Genomic DNA, 11603 nt, shown 5'->3' on the forward strand with positions numbered 1-11603 from the left:
GCCTTTAAAGCTCTTAGCCCATGCCTGGTTCATACTAAGCACTTAATAAATGTTAGTAGTTTTGTGCTCGCTTTGGCAGCACATATACTAAAATTGGAATACAGAGAAGATTAGCATGGCCCCTGCGCAAGGATGACACGCAAATTCGTGAAGCATTCCATATTAAAAAAAAAAAAAATGTTAGCAGTTTTGCTAAACAGCACCTTGAGCCTCCTGCCATTTCCCTCCACTCCCTGCCCCATCGCTTTCATTTGTCAGGTGCAGTCTGTTTCTGAGATGGCTTGTTACCTCCTGGTCATTTCCTCCAAAACTTTGAAATCCTGAATTAGTGTCTCTGCTTTCAGAAAGCAAGCCTGTTTTCTACTTTTCTAAGCACGGATTGTTATACTTTGTTTCAATTCACTTCTGCTGATTGAGATTATTGCCTGTTTAGGCTTCTGATTTCTATATCTTTTATTACTCTCTGCAAATGAATCCTATACACCTTGCCCTTCAGATAACCAGCTGTAGTGCCAGTGAAGCCTTCAGGCCTGAGTTTCTGCAGCCTGTGCCTGATAGCTGGGCTTCCTCAAAGTGCTCTTGGGAATGTGGGGTGAGGCCTCTTCTGAAAAGCCCCATCTAAGCTAGATGGTTCCAGAACTCCAGATTTTCAGGTCCACAATGGAGCTTATGGGCCTTCTCTGTCTGCTTTTTTCTAGACTAGAAGGAAGGTTTGGGCTTAATGAGCTCTGCTACCTTTCAGCTTTGATCTCTCTTTCTAGATGCTCCTGTGGCCTGCTCCATTGCAAATAGTAAGTCCAGCAATAACCTAGAGAAGGATTTAGATCTTTTGGCCTCTGTTCCATCACCTTCTTCTTCAGTTTCCAGAAAGGTAAGTCTTAAAGATTATAGGCTCCTCAGGATTAAAGAGCATTCCAGAAAGAGTGATTTTGATAACTAATTTTTATAGAACCAATTCATGCCCCCTTGGTGCAGTTGGATTTTAGTTTTCTTGATTCTTCCCTTAACATTGTGTCATTTCTGTCATATTATAAGATTACTGTTCATACCGTTTTGTCTCTTTCCCGGGAAGGGTAGACCCTTTGAGTTGGCCTCTATCTATGGTGTCTGATAATGTGAAGGCTAACATTTTAGGCTAGCACCTCAGCCTGAGTTACTGCCAGAGAATCAGATATGAAACACTTGAAACTTTCAATGGCTACCATTTGTGAAGTACCTGCTGTATCCTAGGCATAGTGCTAGGTGTTTTTTAATATCATTTTGTATATTTCATTAATAATTTCAAATCTTAGGCCTAGGCGAGGTGGCTTACACCTGTAATCCTAGCACTCTGGGAGGCCAAGGCAGGTGGATTGCCTAAGCTCAGGAGTTGAAGACCAGCCTGAGCAAGAGCAAGACCCTGTCTCAACTAAAAATAGAAAAACTAGCCAGGGGTTATGGAGGGTGCCTACAGTCCTAACTACCTAAGAGGCTGAGGCAAGAGGATTGCTTGAGCCCAAGAGTTTGAGGTTGCTGTGAGCTATGATGCCACAGCACTCCACTGAGGGTGACAAAGTGAGATTCTGTCTCAATAATAATAATAATAATAACAACAGTAATAATTTCAAATCTTCACCCCAAATCTATATAATGGATATTTTACGGGTAAGGAAACATTAGTTCAGAAAAGTTATGTGACTAGCCTCTGGTTATACAACTGGGATTGAATTCAGTTCGGTCTGCTACATCATTTGTGGGCTGTTTTGTTTATTTGTTACTGCCAATCATGCTGTTTTGCTGAAGAGGAAAGACGTGTACCAGAGCTTAACTATCAAGTGTTTTTAGATACTTATATGATGAAAATGTTAACTTGAGCCATAAATTCTTATTACAAATGCAAGAAGCAAAAAAGAGGTGAGGGAAATTCTCAAAGAGACCCTCACTCTCATGAAAACCATTCCAATTCTCCCCCTGCCCTCTTTGCCCTAAGGTTGTAGGTTCTATGCCAACTGCAGGGAGTGCCGGCTCTGTTCCTGAAAACCTGAACCTGTTTCCGGAGCCAGGGAACAAATCAGAAGAAATAGGCAAGAAACAGCTCTCTAAAGACTCCATCCTTTCACTCTATGGATCCCAGACACCTCAGATGCCTACTCAAGGTAGATTTCATGATCGTGATTCCCAAATTGCCTCTTCTCTCTACCTGGCACATCAGCAATAATTCCTGAAGATTCAGGAATTGTTTGTTCTGACAGGGGACAGTTGCTGTGGGGGCTAGGATACCATATACCAAATAAGCCTGAATGTGAATTCTTTTTTTTTTTTTTCCTTTTCCACTTCAGCTCTCTAACATTTCTTGTGAGGCTACAAAGTATTAGCGGATAGATATTAATGTAACTCAAAGCCATACTCCTGTGTGACATCTGACTTAGGTCTGGATTTGATCCAAAGGAGAAATTTTGTGGAGACCCTAACTACTTTACCATGTAAAAGAGCATACTGAGTTCAGTCATCCTGACAAATTCTAGCTGGAAAGGAGTATCTGGCGAGAATTTGGGCTGCCTTTGTGTTCTTTCCTCTTTAACACACTTGTATGTATGTTCTCTTGGCAGCAGTGTTCATGGCTCCTGCTCAGATGGCATATCCCACAGCCTACCCCAGCTTCCCTGGGGTTCCACCTCCTAACAGCATAATGGGGAGCATGATGCCCCCTCCAGTAGGCATGGTGGCTCAGCCAGCAGCCTCTGGGTTGGTTGCCCCCATGGCTATGCCTGCAGGCTACATGGGTGGCATGCAGGCGTCAATGATGGGTGTCCCAAATGGAATGATGACCACCCCACAGGCCAGCTACATGGCAGGGATGGCAACCATGCCCCAGACTATGTACGGGGTTCAGCCAGCTCAGCAGCTACAGTGGAACCTTACTCAGGTAAGCAACCCCATTTTACATGGGACAAGAATTTTGAGCCTTCCTCAAGGTTGTCTCACTTTATGTCTCTCTCTTATCCTTTGAATCCTTTCCAAGTAGATGAGATAATGCCAGAAACATTCTTAAGTTTGCTTTTGTTTTTTTACCCCCTAAAAGGTCTATGTAAAGTCAGACTTTCTGGGGAGTTCTGTGTTCCGGTAGAATAAAGGCAACTGCTTAAACCTGAATCTTTCCACACATTCTCAGAAACAAAAATAACACAAAACATATACAAATGAGAATGAAAATATTCTGACCACATCTAGTAGATAGAATACTATAGGTTTCAAATGACATGGCAGTGGGCTTATAAACACCCCAGTCCAGCAGAGCCAGCATCAAACAGGAATCTCTGTAAAAAGAAGAAGAGCAAGGGCCACGTGGTGACAGCACCTCCTACCGACCCAAAGGAGAAAGACCTGTCCTGATCAGAGATGTACTGAGAGCAGGTGTAAGAGCTGCACGGTTAGAATTCCAGTTACTTGGAGGACTGGAGGGGCTGGAGTATACTGGAGTATAGAGAGTAGCCTTGGGAAAGCATTGCTTCTGGGGCAGATGGGTATGACTTAGAAGAAGGAGATGATCTGACGCCAGGCACGGTGGCTCACGTCTGTAATCCTAGCACTATGGGAGGCTGAGGCAGGTGGATACCTTGAGCTCACGAGTTCGAGACCAGCCTGTGCAAAAAAAAAAATGAGACCTTGTCTCTACTAAAATAGAAAAACTAAGGCAAGAGGATCGCTTGAGCCCAAGGGTTGGAGGTTGCTGTGAGCTATGACACCACGACACTCTACCCAGGGCAACAGTTTGAGACTGTCTAAAAAAAAAGAATGAGATAATCTTTGGAAACCTGGTGGTGAAAGGAAAGAAAGAAATGAGAAGCAGAAACAAGAATCATGAGAACAGAATATACAACATCCTCCTTCCTCTAAAATACTGATTTTACTAATAGAAGATGGTGCTCTTGAATTAAGAAATTTAGCAAGTCTGCCCAGACCCTCACAGCTGTCTATTATTGCTGATTTGGAAAAACAAGACACTACCAAAATAACTGTATGGCACATCATGGCCATACAAAACACTATCAGAAGAAAATAGAAAATGAAAATCAAAACATATCAGGTAATTACAAATTCTCTCTTCCAAAACAGTTGTGAAGCAGAAGAAAATTGTTATGTAATCCACCAACCTTAGTTAAATGTACTTAAGCAGATATTTACAGATCAGTTTAAATCAGAAATTCAAAAAGTTAGAACCAAAATGGATAAAAAGAAAACAGGACTTTGAGAAATGAAAGAAAAAGACAAAATTATCTTAGAAATAAGCCTAGCACAATGGCTCATGCCTGTAATCCTAGGACTCTGGGAGGCCAAAGTGAGAGGATCCCTTGAACTCTGAATTTGAGACCAGCCTGAGCAAGAGTGAGACCCCGTCTCTACTAAAATAGAAAAATTATCCAGCTGTTATGATGGATGCTTGTAGTTCCAGCTACCTGGGAGGCTGAGGCAGGAGGATCATTTGAAACCAGGAGTTTGAGGTTGCTGTGAGCTAGGCTGATGCCATGGCACTATAGCCTAGGTACTGAGTGAGACTCTGTCTTGAGGAAGAAAAAAGTGACCTTAGAAATAAAGACTGAATTACAAGGTATCCAAAGGAGAGTAGATTCAGTTGAAAACATATTTGACATTGAGGAAAGGCACAAAATAGCCAAGAGAATGAAAACTAAATATACAAAGGAGGCTTGGTGCCTGTAGTTCAGTGGTTGGGGTGTCAGCCACATATACCGGGCTTGGCGGGTTTGAACCTGGCCCATGCCTATTAAACAACAATGACAACTACAACAACAACAAAAAATAGCCCGGCATTGTGGTGGGCACCTGTAGTCCCAGCTATTTGGGAGGCTGAGGCAAGACAATCGTTGAAGCCCAAAAATTTAAGGTTGTTGTGAGCTGTGACAGCACAGCACTCTGCGACATAGTGAGACTCTGTCTCAAAAAAAAAAAAAAAAAACCCGACATAGATATTTGGAATACCCAAAGAAGTAAAGCAAAATATGGAACAGAATTAATATATTTAAAATTATAATACAAGAAAACTTTATAGAAATAAAAAACTTGGATATAGTATTGAAAGAGCCCACTATGTGTGTAGGAAAATTGATCCAGAATAGTCAACTCTAAAATACATTCCAGTAAACCTTGAGACTTTAAAGAACCAGAAAAAAAAAAAGATCCTTAGGATTCCAGCCTTCTTCATACCTCCTACCAACAAAAATCTATCACTTACAAATAAAAAAGAAAAAGGAACACCCAGGTCAACATCAGACCTCTTAACAGCAGAATACAAAAAAAAAAAAGGCTCAGCACCTGTGGCTCAAATGGCTAAGGCGCCAGCCACATACACCTGAGCTGGTGGGTTCAAATCCACCCCGGGCCCGCCAAACAACAATGACGGCTGCAACCAAAAAATAGCCGGGCATTGTGGCGGGTGCCTGTATTCCCAGCTACTTGGGAGGCAGAGGCAGGAGAATCGCTTGAGCCCAGGAGTTGGAGGTTGCTGTGAGCTGTGATGCCACAGCACTCTACCCAGGGCGACAGCTTGAGGCTCTGTCTCAAAAAAAAAAAAAATGGGGGTAATATTTTCAAGACACTCAAGTACATGCAAGACAATTATTTTAAGGTCAGTCCAGCTTTCTTTTAGATACTGACACTTCAAAAAAACCCTAAATATGCAGGAAGTCAGGGACAATCATACTTCCAAGCCTTTCAGGAGGTCTTCAACAGAAGATAAAACTTCATTCATCTACGAGATAGCTGGGGTCATTTTTGGCAAAAGTACTGATGGTGAGCATCAAATGTTTACTTGAGAATCCTAAAACAAAGGTGGGTAACAAGGATGGCAGAATATGCATTGTGTTCTGACAAACAGAAATACAACTAAAAATAACAGGAGGAGAGCAGCACCTGTGGCTCAAGGAGTAGGGCGTCGGCCCCATATATAGGGGGTGGTTGGTTCAAGCCCGGCCCCGGCCAAAACTGAAAAAAAAATAATAATAATTATAAATAATTAATTAAGTTTTTTTAAAAAAAAAAAGGAGGAAATTGTGGAAGTCAAAGATTCACCTGTGGTTCAGTCCATAAGGTGCCGGCCCCATATACCAAGGGTGGCGTGTTCAAACCCAGCCCCGGCCTAACTACAACCAAAAAATAGCCGGGCGTTGTGGCGGGCGCCTGTAGTCCCAGCTACTTGGGAGGCTGAGGCAGAGAATCACTTAAGCCCAGGAGTTGGAGGTTGCTGTGAGCTGTGTGAGGCCACGACACTCTACCAAGGGCCATAAAGTGAGACCCTGTCTCTACAAAAAAAAAAAAAAATAATAAAGATTCTAATAAGCTGACCAATCAAATCATGGAAGCTTAAGTAAGGAAAAAGGATGCTTAGAAGTTTTATTATTTTTATTTGTTTATTTATTTTTTTGAGACAGAGTCTTACTATGTTGCCCTCAGTAGAGTGCCGTGGCGTCTCAGCTTACAGCAACGTCAAACTCTTGGGCTCAACCAATTCTCTTGACTCAGCCTCCCAAGTAGCTGGGACTACAGGCACCCACCACAACACCTGGCTATTTTTGGTTGCAGTTGTCATTGTTGTTTAGCAGGCCTGGGCCAGGTTCGAACCCACCAGCCTAAGTGTATGTGGCTGGCGCTGTAACCACTGTGCTATGGGTGCCGAGCTACTTAAAAGTTTTAGATAGCAGTAATCACTAGAACAAAAATATGAAACTTTATATATACCCAAATAATTTTTTAGCATAGACTACAAAATGCAGCAAATATTATAAACACAATAGAAATATAATACGATGCAATTGAGACTAAATTTATTAGTCAAATCAGGCAACTCTTCTGTCAAAAGAAAATGATGTTCAAAGTGGCTGACAAAACAATGCCTAGTTTTAAACTAAGTACAAAGGAGTGTACCTAAAACAGTGATTTGACATGAAAATGAAGAGCTAGATGAAGGAATGACAAAGGGTGGTGTTTGTATACCATGTACGTGCAGACACATGCGTGCTGTCTTACTGGGGTAGTGTCAATGTGATGCTTCATTAAAGTATTTTTATGTTTTTCCTTGTGGTCTGGAATAAATTATGTAGTATTGGTCTTTGAATATTTTGTAGAATTTCCATGTGAAATTGTGTGGCCCTGTTGTTTTCTTTAATAGTAATTCTTTAATAATTTTCTCTGTTTCTTCTATAAAAGTCGGTTTTAGAAAACTGCATTTACCTGGGGTGGCGCCTGTGGCTCAAAGGAGTAGGGCACCAGCCTCATATGCCGGAGGTGGCGGGTTCAAACCTAGCCCTGGCCAAAAACTGCAATAAATAAATAAATAAAATAAATTTTAAGACAACTGCATTTACCTAGATTATCCATTTCATCAAGGTTTTTTGTTTGTTTGTTTTTCCATTTCATCAAGGTTTTAAAATTTATCTACAGTTCTGCCAAGCAGTCCTGTTAATTCTGTCAAAGAACCAGGATTTTGATTTATTCTACATTTTTCTGTTGGCTATCTCAATTTCTGGTTTATCTTCACTATTTCCTCCTATATGTTTTCTTTTGGTTTATTTTGTTATTCTTTTTCTGGCATTCATAGTTAGGGTTTTAATGCACCTGTTTTCATTCTTTCATTTTTGTTTGTGTAAGAAAGTTCTATAAAACTAAAGAGATCATGTCAAAGGGACACATGAGCCATCTTCTAGAGGTTCTCACTGGCCAAATGTGGGATGATTTGAAGATCAAAAAGAATACTGATAGTAGTGGGTTATAGAACTTTGTTGTTTTTTTTTAATGTGGAGTATATTCCTTTGCAAATGTTTTATTTTTTATTTTATTTATTTATTTATTTTTGAGAGAGAGTCTTACTTTGTCACTCTTGGTAGAGTACCGTGGCATCATAGCTCACAACAACCTCAAAATCCTGGGCTTAAGCAATTCTCTTGCCTCAGCCTCCCAAGTAGCTGGGACTATAGGCACCCGCCACAACACCCAGCTATTTTGAGTATCGAGGTATCGCTCTGGCTCAGGCTGGTCTCGAACCTGTGAGCTCAGCAATCCACCCCCTCGGCCTCCCAAGGGCTGGGATTACAGGCATGAGCCACTGTGCCTGGAGGTTATAGCAATTTGAATGAAAAAAAAAAATCCATTAAGTTCATAGTGATATTTTTAAAAAAGGATATGGAATGGAGGGAAAGAAAGCCTTTTGTACAGAAGAATGACAGCTAATAATTGTAGAAAGAAAAACATATTCACTCATTCTCAAAGAAGTAGCCTTCAGCTTACTTATTACTTACAACAAAAAAAAATATTGCTGCTACTTTAGCCAAGTGGCCATAAAATTATGAAGGAGACAAGTTAAATCATGTACTTCCTGATATGTTGTATTAACAGGATATAATATCATCTACATAGAATTCTTGCCAGAAATATTAAACTTGGATCCAATCATTAGAAAACATAAGATAAATCCAGATTGAAGGATATTCTGTAAAATAACTGGTCTGGATTCTTAAAAATGTCAGTGTCGGGCGGCGCCTGTGGCTCAGTGAGTAGGGCGCCGGCCCTATATGCCAAGGGTGGTGGGTTCAAACCCAGCCCCGGCCAAACTGCAACAACAAAAAAATAGCTGGGCGTTGTGGCGGGCGCCTGTAGTCCCAGCTGCTTGGGAGGCTGAGGCAAGAGAATCGTGTTAATTGTATTGTAGTTAAGTGTTCATTCTTGTGAGAGGCCTCCTGACTTAATAAGGGATGGAATGTCATTATCTGCAACTTATCATGCTCATCAAAAAGTTTTGATGCTAACAGTGGGTGAATTTAAGAAAGAGATGTATGGGTTTCATTGTATTATTTCAACTTATAAGTTGGAAATTTTCTTAAAAAGTTGATAGAAGAAAATAATTAAAGAGCTTCTCCTAAAAAAAAAAAAAGAACTTAGAAAATAAGCAAATAAGCTAAGCTCAGGAAATTCAAGGCATTTTTCTTTGATAAACTTTCTTCTGTTTGCTGTCAGAGGCCAGTTTTTCAATCTAATTGGTGGAGAGGGCCTACCATTCCCCTTCCAGGCCTTATTCCTCTGATGCTTTTCTCCCAGCTCTTTCCTTTCTCATTACACTGAAGGCAAGTTGGTTTGTTATTGTTTCTTTTTTTTTTTTTTCATTTTGAAACGTCTAAGTTCCTTTTTATTGTTGTCCTCTGCAAGCAAGTGAGTGTGCACAAGCATTTTCCCTGACACTGACAGTATTAGCTCTCCACTGGAAGTGTGGCAGGAGTATCAAGTGAGGACTTTTCCTTCAGCTGTCAGGGTTGGCTGGGCAAGTTAACAACAGGCCCCTTCTATTTAGCATGAGGGACTGGAAAGGAAAAAGAGAACTTCTCTTGCTGCTTTCCTGCCGACTAGATCCAGATGTCTTCTTCCCCTCCCTGAGCATTCATCTCTGTAAGCATCACATTCCTGACAAGTCCTTCATGTACATGGTCTAGAGACAATCTTGACTGCTAAGGTCCAGAGTGTACCACATATAACAAACTTTCCCTTTGTCTCATTCTCCCTGTCTCTGCAGACAGAAGGACTCCTACCCTGCCTTTTGCACTAATTGGCTGATTGCCCACAGCCAGATCTGAAAGTCTCCTCTCTCCCTTTCAGATGACCCAGCAGATGGCTGGGATGAACTTCTATGGAGCCAACGGCATGATGAACTATGGACAGTCAATGAGCGGCGGAAACGGACAGGCAGCAAATCAGACTCTCAGTCCTCAGATGTGGAAATAAAAACAAAACACCTGTATGGCTGCCACTCTCCTCAGCCCTCGCTCTCCCTCTTTCTCTCCTTTCAACTCCTTCCACCACCACCCCTCCTCTTTCCTGACTTTTCTTCGTTTGGTTTAGAAATTGCTCAATAAGTCATTTGGGATTTGGCATCCTGCCCAGCCCAGCCATTTCCCAAACATGAAGACCTCTCTGTTGCTTTATGTTGTACATGCCTCCCTAGCCATCCTGACTCCCTCCCAGGCTCTCAGCCCCTAGTCCTTCCCTGGCACCAGCACCTTAGAAATTGTTGGCAGAAGGCACTTAAACTGCAGGAGAAACGTGCATACCCTTGAGTACCTTCCTTCAAGGTTAAATCAGACTCTGGGAAAGGTCTGCAGATGATGCATATAGGGAAAGAGGGTAAAGTTTAGAGGTCCTTCTATATGTATCAATAAGCTATTTCTAAGTTTTCAGATTTGAAGAGGGAGGAAACGTGTGGCTCATGATTTCATAGGATTGAAGAAAGTACTGAAATCAAATACTCCTTGGGTTTTGGATCAGGTTGGCCGTCCCCTTGGAGTGGAGCAAGCCCCCTTCTATGTGGAAGAGCAGAAATATTAGTCTCTTTGCCCTCAGTTGCTTTCTGGATCTGGGGGTTCAGGAGTTGCTGCTTCAGTCAGCCTTTGTCAGCACCAAAGACTTCATGAAGATCACAAACATGCATCCCTCCCCCACCTCCTCACTGCCTTCCATGAGATCTGGCTCCTTGGCTGGAGGACCAACCTCTGCAGTGGGAATGCACAGCTTAACATGTATACTCTTCATGTGTGTGCGTGCACATGTGTGTGTATGTGTGTGTATGAGCGTGTGTACTTTGCCTCCCATCCCCTCCCCATCTGCTCTGGGTGTTTTGTTTTTTTTTTTAGTTTTAGGTTTACAACAGAGAGGAGTTAATTTATCAAGCCTAAAACTGTTGCCAGTTTTTCTTGTAGGTTAAAAAAATTGCCGTCTCATCCATAGCTCCCCTCCTCCTTTTCCTTCTCCCAATCTGCCAATCACTTTTACATGCCTATGTATCTGGGGTGCTCTGTATCCCACCTTTCCAGGTGTGTGAGGCACAGGGCCCAGACCGCTTTCCTCTCAGTCATTGTTCACCTCACTTGAAAATTCAAACAAGAAGACTTTGCTTAAAAGATTTCATGTGTGGGAACCACAATTCCCTGGTTGCCTTTCTCCTGTGTATGTGTAAATTCCTTAATAAATATTGCAGGGAAGGTGTTTGCTTTGCTGTCATTGTGTGTCACTCTTGAAGGAGGGCAAGTTACATCTAGGTTTTCTGTTTTCCAGGGGCAAGTTACTTTGCTTCTTGTATTTTAGAAAATTCTGTACTTCTCATACCCAGGGACCAGGGCAGACTCTAGCAGTCAGAAAGGGAGAACCTCTCCATGTATCCAGAGTTGCAAACTGAGGGAACTGTGAAGATCTCTACCTGCCAGAGTCATGGAACATCAGAACAACCATTTTCTCTATGCTCCATGCTTGGCTGGAGTAGCTGAGAGGGAGGGAGAGGAAGCAGGTGGCCAGGGCTCTGCTGGAGAACCCCTGGCAGAGCCAGTAGTCGGCTTCAGGGGTCTGCACTTCTAGCTCCTTATCCTTTCCCTAATCCATGACAATTAAATAGTTAAATTCCTCCCATCAAGGCAGGAGCAGTTTTAACTGGAAAGGTAATTCCACCCTCTCTGACCCTTCAGAACAAGAAATAGGAGCTGGGCCTCTGAGCCCATGTCAGGAAATAGAGACAGAACATGCTGGAAGTGGTGTGAAATACAAAAGGCAAATAGTTCTTGGTTCGTTTTCTCCTC

At 42.0% G+C, this 11603-nt stretch overlaps 1 protein-coding gene and 1 non-coding gene across 6 annotated transcripts in view; both read left to right on the forward strand.

Annotated features, from left to right (window-relative positions):
* Positions 1–11017, forward strand: part of SMAP2 (small ArfGAP2) — a 63689-nt gene extending 52672 nt beyond the window's left edge. For 4 of the 5 annotated variants that reach the window (XM_053576258.1, XM_053576259.1, XM_053576255.1 and 1 more), the window contains 4 exons: positions 762–871; positions 1970–2135; positions 2589–2905; positions 9637–11017. In XM_053576258.1, coding sequence (XP_053432233.1) covers positions 762–871; positions 1970–2135; positions 2589–2905; positions 9637–9762 — 719 coding nt within the window. In that variant the 3' untranslated portion in view covers positions 9763–11017. The remainder of the gene's footprint in view (positions 1–761; positions 872–1969; positions 2136–2588; positions 2906–9636) is intronic. The other variant, XM_053576256.1, reaches the window with a different exon arrangement.
* Positions 64–167, forward strand: LOC128575633 (U6 spliceosomal RNA). Its single transcript, XR_008377060.1, has one exon. It is a non-coding gene; the product is annotated as a U6 spliceosomal RNA (small nuclear RNA).
* Positions 11018–11603: the final 586 nt, after the last annotated feature.

The sequence above is a fragment of the Nycticebus coucang genome, chromosome 22 (assembly GCF_027406575.1).
Source record: "Nycticebus coucang isolate mNycCou1 chromosome 22, mNycCou1.pri, whole genome shotgun sequence".
Lineage (NCBI taxonomy): Eukaryota > Metazoa > Chordata > Mammalia > Primates > Lorisidae > Nycticebus > Nycticebus coucang.